At 43.7% G+C, this 16,495-nt stretch overlaps 4 protein-coding genes across 4 annotated transcripts; 3 read left to right on the top strand and 1 right to left on the bottom strand.

Annotated features, from left to right (window-relative positions):
• Nucleotides 1-926: 926 nt before the first annotated feature.
• On the top strand, nt 927-2,458 carry O0I10_006628 (uncharacterized protein; the record flags this gene model as incomplete). The annotated part of the gene is made up of 4 exons (XM_058486655.1): nt 927-1,019; nt 1,072-1,245; nt 1,312-1,384; nt 2,241-2,458. The coding sequence occupies 4 exons, from the start codon at nt 927-929 to the stop codon at nt 2,456-2,458; spliced, it is 558 nt and encodes a 185-aa protein (XP_058342477.1).
• Nucleotides 2,459-3,748: 1,290 nt separating this feature from the next.
• Nucleotides 3,749-5,088, top strand: O0I10_006627 (uncharacterized protein; the record flags this gene model as incomplete). Its single annotated transcript, XM_058486654.1, has 4 exons — nt 3,749-3,916; nt 4,766-4,792; nt 4,849-4,954; nt 5,015-5,088. 4 exons carry the CDS (start codon nt 3,749-3,751, stop codon nt 5,086-5,088), a joined length of 375 nt encoding a protein of 124 aa, XP_058342476.1.
• Nucleotides 5,089-5,887: 799 nt separating this feature from the next.
• Nucleotides 5,888-7,457, top strand: O0I10_006626 (uncharacterized protein; the record flags this gene model as incomplete). Its single annotated transcript, XM_058486653.1, has 5 exons — nt 5,888-5,904; nt 5,988-6,085; nt 6,955-7,036; nt 7,093-7,315; nt 7,371-7,457. The coding sequence occupies 5 exons, from the start codon at nt 5,888-5,890 to the stop codon at nt 7,455-7,457; spliced, it is 507 nt and encodes a 168-aa protein (XP_058342475.1).
• Nucleotides 7,458-11,819: 4,362 nt separating this feature from the next.
• Nucleotides 11,820-14,600, bottom strand: O0I10_006625 (uncharacterized protein; the record flags this gene model as incomplete). Its single annotated transcript, XM_058486652.1, has 8 exons — nt 11,820-12,354; nt 12,413-12,491; nt 12,554-12,853; nt 12,920-13,619; nt 13,680-13,898; nt 13,964-14,104; nt 14,171-14,380; nt 14,436-14,600. 8 exons carry the CDS (start codon nt 14,598-14,600, stop codon nt 11,820-11,822), a joined length of 2,349 nt encoding a protein of 782 aa, XP_058342474.1.
• Nucleotides 14,601-16,495: the final 1,895 nt, after the last annotated feature.

The raw sequence follows: 16,495 nt of genomic DNA, 5'->3' as shown, positions 1-16,495 counted from the left end.
CAAGCCAATGGGCCGTCTTTGTAATATGCATGGCACGGATCATGATACCTGGTGGCAGGTGTTTCCAAAATATCCTACTGCCATATTTCGGTCGGTACCTTTCTCTTACTCTCACTCTATTTCACCCCACTTTTACCAACACCCTCCAGCAGTGACACCTTCAATGAAGTACAAAGCTTTTACAATTCAACAACCTAATTCCAACAACCCACGCATTCCTCCATGTCAACTTGGACCCAATCTCGCCATGGGAATCTCAAAGCTTGCCAACATTCATGTTGCCTTCCACAATGTCAAGCTCATGACACAACAGTCGCCATGTACACCACTTCGACCATCCTGTGTAGTCAATGCTTACAATGTACAAGGTAACGAGTAGAACGTTATCCATGCATGCAACCAGAGGTTCTCACTGCAGCCTTTACAAGGGGTGCATAAACGCATAGCTGCAACATGCCAAGGTGGATGCCAAATAAGCCTGGACCAGACTCATTGAACTCTCTCAGACAACGCACTTTCGAATGGCATGGAAACGCTCGTGGTGATGTTTATGAATGATCATTTGCTTTGGATCGATTATTGCATGCATGTATGCGTCTTGTCTCTTCCGCGATCAAGGCGATGGTTTACATTTAAGGATGTCTTGGGCCAAGCTCCGGATACAGAAGGATGTGGACAGCTCTTCCCGATTCAACAGGGTACAAAGGCGACGACTATTGGATGACATTCGCAAGGAATATGGCTGAAGGATGTACCACATGATAATGGCTTCTGGTGATTAAAGGAGATGCACGTTAATGGTATGTTGGATAAAGGCCTGGCTAGCTTGTACTCGTGTTGACCATTATCTTGCTTAGCTTTGCGAATCGTTACTTTATCCATCGTACCAGCATGAACCACTTTGAAGGATTTCACTTGTTACCCCTATGTTGGCATCGCTTGGCTTGCAGCAACTTGGTGTCTTACCTTTGACAAGCATGATCACGCATACGAGGCAGTGGTTCAGTGGCTATGAGAGAGTAAGTATGTTGGATGGATTATAGTCAAACAAAGCATTTACCTATTGCCCAGGTGTTGACGTTCAATATGCGTTGGCCGCGCCAAGCAAGTGTCCGTTTACCAAACGCATTTCACGTTCGAGGTGATCATGAAGGTGTACAAGACTTCTATACGGATCAACGGGGTACATGCGAAAAGGACCGCAATAGCAATGTTTGCATCAAGGACTCTATTGGTACATTATTGGTATGTATAGTCTTGCATCTACAAATCAGGTCATGTTCATTAAAGAGGCTTACAATGAAACAGCAGCAGCACATACTGGATCGCATGGATACAAGGTTATCTGCAAGCATCATTGAAATGGTATTGGGAATACCTCAAGGTAAAGTGCATCATTTTAGGATTTGTCACCTTCAAGTGCACTGATGAAAGGAATAGGCTCTCTTTCGGCGATGCTATTATTATTGCGGCTGCACGTCAAGGATGTCATTGTATAGTACTGTGCTCTCCTGGGGAATTTTGGCCCGGAAACAGTGTGACTCAAGATGCGATGGCAAGGCCAATTTAAAAAGGCATCCGCTGTGCACACGGCCTCCATCCAAGTGCGGCTATTGATTTCCTTGCCTACAGAGAGAAGGTGGATATCTCTTATGATGCCAATTTCAGGATCCAATGAGAGTATGGTACATATGGTGGCATACCTTGGCGCTGCAGGTTGGTTATTGTATTGCCTTCGGATGGTGTATTTGGTTGCAATTCCTTGTGATCACCATGGCTCAGGTATGTATGACTCTCATGCTTTTTGGGGACCTTTGCTGAAACGCCTACCATTATTATTTAGAGCGACCATTGCAGAGAGCTACTTGTCTTTTGGTGCTTTGGAGTTTACAAGATCACAGCTATCATTGCTGAGTATTGTTGGATGAGTTTGGACAATTGTTTATGGTGCATCTTTTATAGGTGAATCATGCCAGCCATGGGAAAATGTTTATGTCTTTGGTGGTGTCAACCTTTATTGCGCCTCGGGTGGTTGGTTACCAAGCAACGGGCGATTTCTCTGGAGAATGTCAGCCAATGAACGTCTTTTATGAGTGGATTGTATCAGCAACAAGTAACAGCATCCATATTGTTGGTGTCATATCAAGCTTTATCCCATCATCTGGTTCTTCTCGTTATCGGCAATTCGGTGAGCATCCTGAAATGAAGTTATCTTATCGATTGATCACATCAGCAGCAAGGAACAACCTATATCTTTGATATCAGCAAGCGTTCTATCTCTTGGTGGTTCTGGATATTGGCGATTCCTTTGATGGATCTTTACAACTATACGTGTCTTATGGATGGATCATGTCATCAACAAGCGATGAGAGTCCGCGTTGACAGCTTTGGTGTTACCAAGGTCATTTATGCATCTCCTCAAGGCATTCATCGTCAAGCTGCATTCGATTTCCAATGAAAAACGATTGCCATTCACATCGCTCTTTAGCCATATGTACGTCACTCCGCAGCTAGGATCTGGTTTGGGCTTTTCGATGCACAATGCTTTCTCGATTTGCATGTGGTCTTGGGCAGCAAGGATTGTCTCGTTGTCTCTCTTTGTAAGGGCTCTTCGGCATCATGTAAGTATGCTATCTCTGGTGGTATAAGTATTACTCAACCTTCTCACTGCATATGCCCATAAGGTATCGTTCCATGGCTTTCAAGCCGAGTACCACCGTAGCGGGCTTTATCAACAAGCGGACGATTGCAAAGCATAGGCTTGATTTGGATATCAGCAGGATTTCATGCATATGGCTATCATTGGTAAATATTGATCCGTTCATCTTTTCCACGCTTACCAACCTTCTCTTTCACTGTAGTATGTGGGTTATTCAGCAAGCTACTTGTCTTCTGGTTCTTTGGAATTTTCATGGATGAAGCTGTCATTGAATGTCGACATGTTTTCGTGCGTATGACTATCTTTGGTAAATAGCGATCCGTTCTCTTCTTCAACGCCTGCTAACCTCCTCTTTTATTATAGTATGTGGGCTATTCAGCAAGCTACTTATCTTCTGATGCATTGGGATTGCTATGGGTGCAGCTGTCATTGGATGTCAACGTGTTTTCGTGCATATGGATATCATTGGTAAATAGTGATCCGTTCATTTCTTCAACGCCTGCCAACCTTCTCTTTTATTATAGTACGTTGGCTATTCAGGAAGCTACCTGTCTTCTGGTCCTTTGGAATTATCATGGATGAAGCTGTCATTGGTAAATGATGATCCATTCTTTCTTTCAATGCCTACTAATCTGCTATATTATCTGAGCTATTCAGCGAGCTATTTGTCTTATGCCCTTTGGATTCCTGATGGATGCCGCTATCATTGGATGTCGACAGAGATTCATTCATATGGCTACCACTGGTAATTGATGATCCATTCGTTTCTACAACGCCTGCCAACCTCCGCTTTTATCTTAGCATGTGCGCTATTCATCACGCTACTTTTCGTTTGGTCCTTTGGGATTTTCATGGATGCAGCTATTATTGGATGTCAACCTGTCTTCGTGCATACTTGGGTATTATTGGTAAATAGTGATTCGGTTATTTGTTCGAGGGCTACTACTCACATGAAACCTCGCATTGTCGTTATCGGTTCAAGTGTAAAGGATATTGTTAAGGCACACACTGTTACAAGCGGGGCGGCGTGGAGTGCACAAATCAGGAACAATGAAAGGAACGACCTTCTCCCATTCCCGCTTCACAACGATGCAAGGTAAGACCAACTCCATTTACACTCTCCGTACCACTAACTTCTGGCATTGCCAACAATGCACATCGTCAACGGGTGAACAGGTGGTCAATGGCGACACATTCAGTTACAACAAGCACGTGCGCGATCTACCCATCACACAAGCTTCCATTCCAATACAACACGTAAGTTCAATCGCTGCAATTCCTTTTATTGTTCAAGTCGAACATTGTGGTACTAAAGTTCGCGTGTAGGTTGGTGTTGTCTCGTCTATACAAGACCAATTGAGGCGTCGTGTGCCTTCCTTACCGAGTTGTCCACAATGAGAGTTCTCAAGACGTCTTTACATTGCCTCTTTTGGGTATGCTGACAACAAAAGCGTGTGGGTTGGTTTGACTTGTTACCTTACACTTCACTTACTGTAGCTTGGACACGTTGGATTATGGCACCTGTGGCAGCAACAAGATACGGATCTCAAAGCAAGAATGCTGTATGGTTGGCTCAATGGTATGCATGGATGGCATTGGATATACAAAGCAAAACCTGTTAATTAACGAGCCTTACAATGAAACAGCAGCAAGACAATATGGATGACATGGAGATACGGTTTTATTTGAAGCAACGATGCTATTGAGAAATACCACAAGGTAAGAGGTTCATTGTGGGATTAGTTGGATTCAAGTGAGCTTACCAAACATCATACAGTGGCAGGGCCTCTTCCGGCAATACTATTATTATCAAGTCTGCACGCCAAGGACGCCATTGTACTACACTTTCCTGTGGAGCTCTACATGTTGTGCCCGGGAACAGTGCGACTCATGTTGCGGCCTCAGGGATTTAAAAATGCATCCTCTGTTCGCACGGCTCCATCCTTTGACGGCTATTGATCTTCTTGCCTTTAGAGAGAAGATGGGTATCTCTATTGATGCACTTCATCGCGTCGATCTACAGGAGAGTACCGGTACAATGACGTTTCTTTGGCTGTGCGCTTTGATTATTACTTTTACATCCTGATGGCCTATATGGTTCCCAAGTCTGCGGATGATGATTGCGTGATTCAGGTATGTATGATTATCATGCTTTTTCGAGACCTTTGCTGAAACGCGTACTATTTTAGAGCGACCACTGGAAGCAACACACATATATGGCCAAGTCCTTGATTGCAACGCCCAAGGTGCATTTATTGGAATGGCGATTATGCGAATGTTCTATAGTGCACATTGGTAAGTGCTCTTGTTAGTATTGCCGAAATGGAATGCTGATGTTGTGCTATTGTATTATAGTCTTCGACTATTGCACAGCGCTGCTTGTCTCTTCGTGCTTCAAAGTATACGCATTCACGGCTATGGCTGGTTAGGTTTGTTGGATGAGTTTGGGAAATCATTCACCATGAATCTCTCATACGTGAATGATCTTAGGAACGCGGGCAATGGATTACGTCTTTTTGGTGTCGTCAATGGTTCCTCGCGCGTTATTCACGAGCAACTGGTTATTTCTTGTGCGAAGGTCAGCAACGCACACCTCTTGTGGGTGGATCGTATTATTGACAAGCAACAGCCTTCATATAGTTGGATGCACGCCAAGCTTTACCCGTCGCCATGTGGACTTGATTCAACCCATTTGGTGCATGTCTTGAAACAAAGGCCTCTTACCGGTTGATCATGTCATGAACAATGGACTTCTCCTATATATTGGGTGCCCGTAAACTTTCCATATCCTGTGCTGTTGTGTTATCGGTAATTGCTTTGGCGCACCGCCACTTCGATTCAACATCTCTTATGGATTCAATCGACCTTTTGAACACAAACGGCCACTTGTATATCTTTGGTGTCAGCACGCCTTCCACGTCATGGGCGTTCTGGATCGACAATCGCATTCACGGATCTCTGCAACTAAAGTGGATCGTGTCATCAACAAACAATGAGAGCTGCGTTGACATCTCTGGTGCTACCAAGGTCATCTACGCATCTCCCCAAGGCATCAATCGTCAAGCTGCGTTCCATTCCATATGAAAAACGATTGCCATTCACATTGCTTTTTAGCCACACGTACGTCACTCCGCAGCTAGGATGCTGGTTCGGGCTTTTCGATTGATGGCTTCTACGATTTGCATGTTGTCTTGGGCAGCAAAGATGGTCTCGTTGTCTCTTCTTCCAATGGCTCTCAGGATAATGTAAGTATACTTGTGTTGGTGGTACCGATATTGCTCAAGCTTCGCATGGCATTTTCATCTCAAGTGTCATTTATGGTCTACAGGTCCAGTGCCAACACAGGGTGTTCTATCAAGTGGTCGATTGCAAAGGGATTGGTTTGGTTGGGATATCGAATGGTGTTCATGGATATGGCTGTCATCGGTAAGTAGTGATCTTTATATTTCTACAACACGTACTTACCTTCTCTTTTATTCTACTATGCGGGTGGTTAAGGGAGCTATGTGTGTTCTGGTACTTTGAACTATTCATGGATGCTGCAACCATGGGCCGGCAAGAGCGTTTTGTGCATATGGCTATAATTGGTAAATGATGATCCATTCATTGCGTAAACGCCTACCAACCACCTCTTTTATTATAGCATGTGAGATATGCAGCATGCTATGTCGGCTTTGATGCTTTGGAAATGCCTTGGATGGATCTATCATAGGTACGTACTGCTCTATGCGCTTCTGAAAACCGTTTGCTGACCATCATTTATACATAGGTGAACCATGGCAACATCAAGCAGCATTAATACGACATCTTTCAGCGCTTGCAGGCTTATTACATCATTATATGATTCAAGTGATGCATCGTGCTCAGCATTTCCTATTGTGTACGTCTGCAACAACATTCAATGACTCCAAACCTCTCGTTGACTTCATCCTTTCTATGTTTCACTCTGATTCAAGTACTCTATAATCCTTCGGTTGGTGTCCCTTTATGCATGCTCAGTATCGGTGGATCATATCAGCAACAATCACGAGGCAGCCATTATCAATCGCAAGCCAATCTTTGGTAACACCAACATTCATCTGATCGCTTCATGGCTCTCGTTATTTGCCAATCGCATACAAGGGCGTTCTTCAGTGAAGTCTTTTATGGATGCATCATATCAGGTGGACACATCAATGCTATGCCTCGTTTCGGCGTTATCAAAGTCTATTCATCGTTCAACGCATTCATCGCCAAATATCGCTTCATTTCTTCCCAATTCATTGGTATGCATACTTTTGGATCTACAATACAAGTGCTATCAATTAACGAGCTTTCCAGTGAACCAGCATCGACAGATTACGGATGGCATGGGACTACGATTCGGTTTGAAGCAAGGTAGCTATTGAGAACACAAGGTAATAGGGGCCATTATGGGATACGTTGTATATAAGCGCATTTACGGTGGAAGATATGCAATCCCAGAATCGACAAGGCGTTTTCCACGGTTATACCCTTACCATGCCGAAAATGGTATTGCACTATGTACTCTTTTGGGGGAACCATGTCGTCTTCAAGGAACGTGTGCTCATGAGGTTATGGCCTATTGCAGGACCAATGTTTATTGCACCTGGATGGCGTATGTCGTTCGATGTCTATGGGATCATTCGGATTGGGGTATGTTTTATTCGGATGCTTTTTGGAAACTGTTGCTGAAACGTTTACTATTTAGATGGACTACCGCAAGCAGCCTAAACCTATGACCAAAGAGTATATGACGTTGTCAGCCATGGTAGCCATTGGGTACGCGTCACTCTAGTGCAATGGAAAAATGGTTACCAACCTATCGCTTCTAGATGGATCGCATTGCAACAAGCACATGTTTTGGGGATTTGAATCCGCAGAATGGCATTTACCATTGCTAGGTATTGTTTAAGGGTCTGGAAGATTGTTTACTATGCCTTACGTAGATCCATCATAGATCATCATCAAGCTGCCGAGACCTTATCTTCCTTATCATTCACGTTTACATGAGCATCGGGTGGTTGTTGCGTACTGCCAATTTCTCGCACGGCCGCGTATCGACGTAATGGTTTATCGATGGATCGTATGGACAACAAGCAACAACATCTATGGCTTTGTGGTGCCAGCAAGTGTTATCTCATCATCTGTGGATCCATGTTACGGAGAACCTGCGGGTGGATATCTCCTGGTTCCCAACTTTTATCGGCGGGTTACTCTGCATCAGTAACAGGCACAAGGCATTTACCTATGTTCAGGATCACACCTATTCGATTCCCGTATGACTTTGAACATCGCGTACTGTCCCTGATTTAAAAGTCTTTGGACATTGGCTCATGTATGGATTCCTTCGCATGAAGTAAGTATGCAGTGTTTGGTAATATCAATATTACTCTTCTCACAACATGTGCCCGCTAGGTACGGTTGCTTCGCTTCAATTCTTGGTACCAACCTACTACATCCCTTGAACGTGGATCATCCGGAAGAGTGTAACCAGGGTCTCGTACATATGGCAACCATTGTAAACCGATCCCGCAAGCTTTTTACGACACTTGTCAAGTTCCTCGTTTACAACCTATAGCGGTGGATTGTGACGCTACAGGTACGCTTTGGATTGGATTTACAACGTGAGACTAGGTGATTAACAAGCATTACAATGCCAGAGCATCAATACATCTTTGGAGCGGATGGATACAAGGTGACTTGCACCAGCAATGTTACAAAGGTAAAAGGGCTGGGGTTGGTTTCATTCCAGCATCTTGGCAACTCCTCGGAAGGATATTGATTGAGGTAATCCTTTATAGATGGATCATATGAGCAATCGGCAGCGGGCATTATTTCGGTTAGGTCTCAGCAAGCTTTATCCCGCCACCTGTGCTTTGTGTTACCTCGTGATTTTTGTTCCGAGCAACGTGTTTGATGTATTTCTTCCGGGTCTCATCCTTTGTTGGTGTGCGAATGACTCCCTATCTTCGACGTTCACGAGACGAACACCTTTATCGGGCATCATGTTGATGCAATTACCAATATGGTTTTGGCTATCAAGCACCATCGTTTTGTTGAAAGAGATTACCAACAATCGTCCATTTATCGAATGCTTGATCTCACGTAAGTGTGTTATGGTTTATGATACCGATCGTCTTCACGCCTCTGACATGCGTACTGCCAGGCATCCGTCCTTCGCTTACTTGCATGTGAGAATGTCCCATATCTTGGCAAGTGGACCTTTGCAAAACGTCGGGGTCCTTTGGATATTTACAAATTTGATGGATATATGGGGACCACTGGTAAGTAATGATCCGGTCTTTTCTACAACGCCTACCAACATCCTCTTTTATGATAGCATGTAGGCTATTCAAACAAACTACTTCTCTTCTGGTGCTTGGATCCTTCAAGGACGAACCTATCATTGTGAGTATCGTACATTTGTGTTCGGGACAAATGTTCACCATGCATTTATAGGTACACCATGTCAGGATCAAGCAACAACGTCCACAGCATTTCTCAGTACCGGCACACCGTATTATGTGATTACATTTGAACATCACTTGCATGGACGTCTGCAGCACCAAACAACGGCATTTATACCTTTCGGTGAGCCAAAGCGTTATCTTGTGTCGATCTTTCATTTTGGTCCATATCCTGACACGCCCGCATGTTACGCGTCAATCATATTAACATCAGTCACAAGGTAGCCATGCGCAATGTGGAACATATTTGAGAAGTGTAATATGCGATTTGAGATGTGGAACAAGCCATTTGGGAAGTGGAACAAGCTACTTGCGAAGTTGAACACGCCATTTGAGAAGTGAACCAAGCTACTGCAAGAAGTGGAACAATCATTTCAAGACGTGGAACAACCTATTTGAGAAGTGGAACAACCTATTTTGGATGTGGAATACGCCATTTAAGAAGTGGAACAAGTTATTTGAGAAGTGGAACAACCTGTTGGAGATGTGGAATACGGCATTGGAGAAGTGGAACAAGGCTTTCGAGAAGTGGAACAAGCCATTTGAGAAGTGCGACAAGCCATTTGGGAAGTGGAATACACCATTTGAGAAGTGCAATAGCTACGTGAGAAGTGGAACAACCTATTTGAAATGTGGAATACACCATTTGAGAAGTGGAACAACCAATTCGAGATGTGGAATACGCCATAGGAGTTGTGGAATACGCCATTTGAGAAGTGGGACAAGACTTTCGAGAAGTGGAACACAACATTGGAGAAGTGAACAAGCAATCTTGGAAGTGGATCATGCTACTTGAGATGTGGAACAACCTATTTGAGAAGTGGAACAAGCTACATGAGAAGTCGAACACGACATTTGAGTAGTGGAACAAGCTATTGGAGATGTGGAATACGCCATTGGAGAAGTGGAACAACTCATTTGAGAAGTGGAACAAGGCTTTTGAGAAGCGAAACACAACATTTGAGGAGTGCAACAAGGCTTTTGAGAAGAGGAACACAACATTTGAGAAGAGGAACACAACATTTGAGAAGTGGAACACAACATTTGAGAAGTGGAACACGCCGTTTGAGAAGTGGAACTTGCCATTTGAGAAGTTGAACAAGTCATTGAACAAGTGGAAGAAGCTACGTGAGAAGTGGAATATGCCATTTGAGAACTGGAACATGCCATATGGGAAGTGGTACACGCTACTTGAGGTTCAAGGTTATCGGTTTCGCAAGTCATCATCAAGAAGATTCGTTTCCCTGGAGAACGGCTATCAGCACTCGTTATTGTATGCATATCTCCATGGCAACGAAATTGGAATTGGGTGTTGAGTGGCACTGAACATTGCAGACTTCCATATGGCTTTCACTAGGTACATACATTCCTTCCATTATGTGCAAGACAAATCAGTAACATGCGCATTGATAGGTCTCTCATTCCATCCAGCAATCGTTTGAGTTACTCCTTGGTGTCATGAAGGTTGTCAGGGGCTGGCTACAATTGACGTACTGGGCGCTTTCGTTGTGATGGACGAAGGTCTCTATTTTGCTTTGGATGTTTTTCTCGGGTGCAACATATGGATCATCGTAGGGTTGTGCCTCTCAACTACCATCTCGGTGGGCCGGCAATCAGCTACCTGCAGCTAGTCTCGCTTATTGGTAGATCTTGAAAGCATCATTTATTATTCGTTCCATGGCATAGACCACTGTTGGATTCCCTGAACGGATACCTGGAGCAATCTCGTAGCAAGTGAAAGCTTAAGCTTCTACTATTTAATCGAGAGGAGATCTATTTGGCGCTGTGCACGATGTGTCCCTGGTAACGCCAACCCAAAAGGACGCTTGATGGCAGCAACTACTGATATGGTATTTATTTCTTTGCTATGGTTGGAGCGGGATAGTGTCTTGTGTTGTAGTCCATGACCGGCTTTAGGCCATTTCCGGAAATGGCCTAGGCCACGACGGCAAAAAAAGTGGTGGACTAGGCCATGACGGGATTTGGCGGGATTTTTTCTCGTGGACTAGGCCATGACGGTAAGTGCTCATGTGGCCTAGGCCAATTCCGGATATGATGTTAACCTATCATTCTATAAGCTGCAATTTGGCCCTGCTGATTTTCTAGTTGCACTTCTACAACACGCATTGTATTGTCATAGTAGGCTAAAAAAGAGTACCACTTCCCCATTACAACACGCTCTTCATTTAGAATGCCATAATAGTAGCTTTATATTATGTACGAATAGAACTTCATTTATTTTAAACGGGTGTCACTATTGCAAAGTGGGGGCGATGTGCAAAGGTCAATGGAGGAACAAGATCAGCTTCCTTGTTACAAGATGCAGAAGTGCCGATCGCCAGCAGGTCAATCTTGAATGTAGTTCTGGTTTTTGGAGATTAGTTACATCTGAAAAGAAAAGGAGTTGAGCATGTAGCGCAAGAGTTGATCAATGTCGTACACTACATCGAGCGTTGCAGATTGGCGATTGACAAGCGACATGGGTGATGATCGCGGACACCTTGTGGTGGTGATATTAAAAGACGGGGGAGCGAGAGTGATGTTGGCCGAGATAGAATGCAGCTTCAATTGATGTAGAGTATCTTTTAGCTAATGTATGTATGTGGATAACGAAATACCAAGAAAGCTTTATTTATGATATACAATGGATTTGATATATATGTATACGTGTTGATGAGAAGTAATCCAGGCTACTTCCTTGTTGTTTTTCTCGTCGATGACCGTGTTTGCCGTTTTGTTTGAGATCGTGTAATGCGACGGGATGTTTGCCGGTTTATGCGCTTGCGGTTGCGGTTTCTTGTTGCATTGCTAACTTTGTTCGATGTTGATTCGGGTTGAGCAGCGTCTTCAGACAGGGTCCCTTGGTCGGTGGGGCTATTATTGGCTGCCTCGTGGTGGGATGATGGCTCCGAAGATACCCGAACAGCTTCTCGAAGTGACAACAATCGATCGTTATCATTCACAGTGGTTGCTTGAATGCCTTCCAATGATTTGAAATCGATTCCTCTGAAATCCTTCAGCTCCCTTGCATGGTATCCATTGGCAAGCGGTCCTTTCTTGCAGCGAACCTTGTATATACGATGACCATCGTCTTTGACGGAAACGTCGTATACCATACATGGAAAGTATTCTTGATGCTGCTTGTTGCGGTCGCGTGGATCGATATACAGGCCGACGTAATCACCAATTTTATACACAGGAGGTTCTTTTTGTCTTGCAAGTAGCCTGCAGGTGTTCATGTGTCAGCACGCTATACACTAATCATGAATTCATAATAACTCACTGCTTTTGGATATCTTGCACACTTTTCTCATAATGCTTGGATGCAGCACTTAGGATTGGTTGGTGACGAGAGGCAATATCTAAATGCAGATATCGATTGCGTTAGTGAAAACTTCTTGTCAGCTAATGTTATCTCTATTACCATCGCATGATCCTGTAATAATAGAACCTTGGGTGCTTTCTGTACCATGATTTCCTCTACCTGATGGTGGTCCAAAGATGTCTTCATCATCGTCGTCGAACAAATCGTGAATATCCACCTCGAGATGATTACCATCCTTGTCCACACGAAAAATTGATTCAACGGATGCAGCCATCCCCTCAGGATACAACCCACGATAATCATCAACGTGCTCAATAGGTATACGCATGAGACCTTGGCCAGCAGGAGGGCGTAACTCGATAAACGGTGCTGTCAGGTCATTGGAATCTAGATGTTCACCTACATTTCATCGTGTTATTAATATGTACGACATTAAAAGTTAATGTAAAATGCAATAGGACTTACGATCACCGTTGTTGGTGTGGCTAGCGTTAAAGCTATGATTTGGATCCGGTGTAGAAGAGGTATCATGGTCGTCATCAGCTGTGGGAGTATACGCATTTGCTCTTGATGATCTTCGTGGTCGTCCAAAGTAGTAAAATCTATCAAAAGTAATGTTAAAGCTTGTGGCGTCTTTGGTTGTCAAGGTGAATAAAGACTTACCATATGCAAAATCAGTTTCCATTGGTTCATTGTTATGGTTATCGGTGCTGGTGTAATCTTGATCATTGTCATCATCCAACTCCTCATGACGTTGTAGGGCAGCGTACATAGCTTGATCGCTATCATAGTCCTCGTTATCCTCGCCAGCAGGTTCGTCATCACCAAGTCCAAGATGTTTGAGGTCATCGATGTAGAAGATGTCTTCCCCTTCATTCAGGTGCTTGAGGTACTCTTGCAAATGATGATGTGCTGATGTCTCATCTTGGCCGAAAACAAGGCGATAAGGCGTCGTATTGGTTGTTCTTGTATACCTTGTATTCACCGCGTATACGGCCATGCCAAGCCCTTCCGACCAATGCACCTCTGGATTGTTGTCAACCCATGCATCCAAGACTTCCTCCAATGTTCTGTTTGCACGCTCAACCCCTCCTTGACTTTGTGGATTGCGTGGTCGACCATGGATGAAACGTAGGGTTGGCCATTTTGACTTAAGCTCAGCTTTCTAAAAATAGGCGCTTTTATGAGACCATGTTGTAACGTTTCATGCATTCATATCAATTACCATGTCCTCCGCCTTAAATTCGCCTCCATTGTCGCTTTGAAGAAACACAGGGGGCCCAACTTGACAAAACAACTCGTGAAGCTTTTGACCCACAACTTTGGATTCCTTTCTCAAAAGCGGAAATGCCCATGTGAATTTGGTTCGATGATCCCTGATATGGAAAATATAGCGTGGTTTTCCATTTGGGGTTTTTGCACCACCATAATCAATAAGGTCCATCTATAATTTGGTTTGTGAGATGTTGCACACCATTAATACAATTATGCTTTGTCATACCTGGAGACGTGCCATGAATGATTGGCATGGATTGCCTTTCCCGCGGTTGTTGTTGCTGGTGTACGTCCCTTGCTGGTAACAGCACATGTGCTACAATGATTGATAACAACCTGAATAAAACGCCTTGGGTAATTCATATATCGCTTAAGCTATGCATTCAACATGTGTAAGCGAATCATTTGCAAAAAGATACTGTTGCGAATGGCATTTGATACCTTGTACTTCGTAGCATCTCTGCCACCATGTCCACAAGCTTCATGGGCACTAGTGATGGTGTCGTAGAGTTGTTCCTCAATCGCAATAACCTTATCGGTATTACCTAGGCGTGTCACAACAAAGATGCCGTTGCCCATATCCAGAAGTTGGTAATTTGTGCGTACCCAAGAACGGAATTTGGAAGTACGTGGGTGCGAAGGATTATTGCCCTATGATTGTATCACCAAATTAATAAATGCCAAACATGTTAATGCGTAACAATACCTGCAAGATCGCCTTGATATCGTTATACGTATCCTGATTGATAAACGCCTTCGCACGTTGGTATTCCGCCATGTCGTTTCGGTACTCTGTTAAGAGTTCTTGGAATCTCGAACGGGACAACCATTGGCACTCGTTGGATGTTGTATTTTGGGGAAGATCGGTCATGAGAGATACTTGAAGAAGGTAGAGCTAACACTTGTTCGATGCAGGAACACCCATATTTATATGCAAAAAGCAATCAGGAATTCTCGAGCATGCTCTATCAAATGTATCAATGGGTTCTACTATAGCCGACATTACCCGACACCTTTTTCGTGGAAAATACGATTATCGAAATGCATGTACAACAAAAAGAAGTCATCGCAATGGATACATGTGAAAACAGCACCAAATGGCATTAGTAATATACGCATGCATGACATTCAAAGGTAAACGTATACATGTAATGAGCCACTTTGGTACCCATGTCACGATGCCAGCATCCGTATTTGGTTGAAAATGATTAGCAATACTTGTTGTATCCTCGCACGATTACGGGTACGTTCTCCAAAGCAATCGGAAACCATCGTACAATACTATGGCAGATCGCTACGATATACCTTTCACTTCCGAGGATGAATGTTTTTGTGGCATGACACGGTACCATTGTATATGCACCCGATATCATTACACGTGCACGAGATAAGACGTTTTCGTATTACTGCATTAGAGCTCATTGTTCATCTAAAGCTATCATCCCCGTGTCATTTGATAGGTGGCAGATTATAGACTCCCTGTATGAGCCATATGGCGTTCCAATGATTTGCGTTTATAGGCATTGAGGAACAATAACCTCATCTGTAGCGAACTGTCATGCTTACTCTTAACAAAAGCCATTTTATTCACTCATACACTATTCTAATCCTATCATGTACCGTAAATGACTGGATATTATCCCATCCATGTCCTTGTATATAGCCATAGCGTCCAATAGCAGTCTTCAGCGACATGTGATAAAAAACACGAGTTGAGAAAAGCGATCTCCACGCATCATCTTCAATGGAACCATCTCCATCATCATATCCCCAATACCATCCCTTTGAGCATACTTTCTCCCTGTCATCCAACACCTACCAATCCAATAGAGTCTCCAATAAAGACGTTTTGTAACATGATATCAACCTTGCAAAGTAACCTTCTATGGCCTCGATTTCGTTCATGGTCTTAATGCAAGCTGACACGCTTTGTGGGGCTCTGGTGGCAAGGCGTTTGGCGATGGCGAACAAGATGGAGCCAATGAGGTTGACCAGCATGTGTTTGTAAAGTGCATTGCAATAGTGGTGAAGACGCGTATGACATGCAGGTGGTATCGAGTGCTGTGAATAGTATTGTCTGAGAAGGACGTGTGGTGACAAGAAACCCGCCAAGGACACGCGATGCTTATAGATGGAGAGTTCCAGATGGAACCAATGGCGACGATGGAGAAGTCTCAAGGGTGACAGAAGGAAAAGAAGAGTTGCAAGGCGTGAACAGAGTAGTTGTATAAGATGAATAAAGAGGGTTGTGAAGACTAATAAGCTGTTGGAGTTTTGAGCGTGCTGACCGAGTCGATTTTCAAGTGGAGGCTGCATAATCGGGGAAAATTTTCCAAGTCGGCCTTAACTAGTGGTGACATGAGGACTTCCAACATCTAACCTTGATGTCAAACTTTGCATTTACTTACATATACATATATCTGGAAATGGCCTAGGCCATGGCGGTAAAAAATCCATTGGACTAGGCCATCACGGGAATTGGCGGGATTTTTTCTCGTGGCCTAGGCCAAAACTGGATCCGGGTATGGCCTAGGCCATTTCCGGAAATGGCCTATGGCGTACAACAATTGAGAGGTGAATAATGTGAGATGCTGGCTTACAAGTGGACATGTCTCACTTGGATAATTTGTCTGAGATGTGATAATGACTGTTGTATCAAGCAAGGAATAAAGGTAGACAATAAGTCAGTGATACGAAGATAATGATTGTATTTAAGATGTGCTCGATACATGCGTATTTATATTCTATGGAGTGAAACTAGCTGAG

The sequence above is a fragment of the Lichtheimia ornata genome (genome assembly GCF_029851405.1).
Source record: "Lichtheimia ornata isolate CBS 291.66 chromosome Unknown scaffold00030, whole genome shotgun sequence".
NCBI classification, from domain to species: Eukaryota; Fungi; Mucoromycota; class Mucoromycetes; order Mucorales; family Lichtheimiaceae; genus Lichtheimia; species Lichtheimia ornata.
The sequence above is the reverse complement of the archived record's forward strand: the minus strand, read 5'-3'. Positions and strand labels throughout refer to the sequence as shown.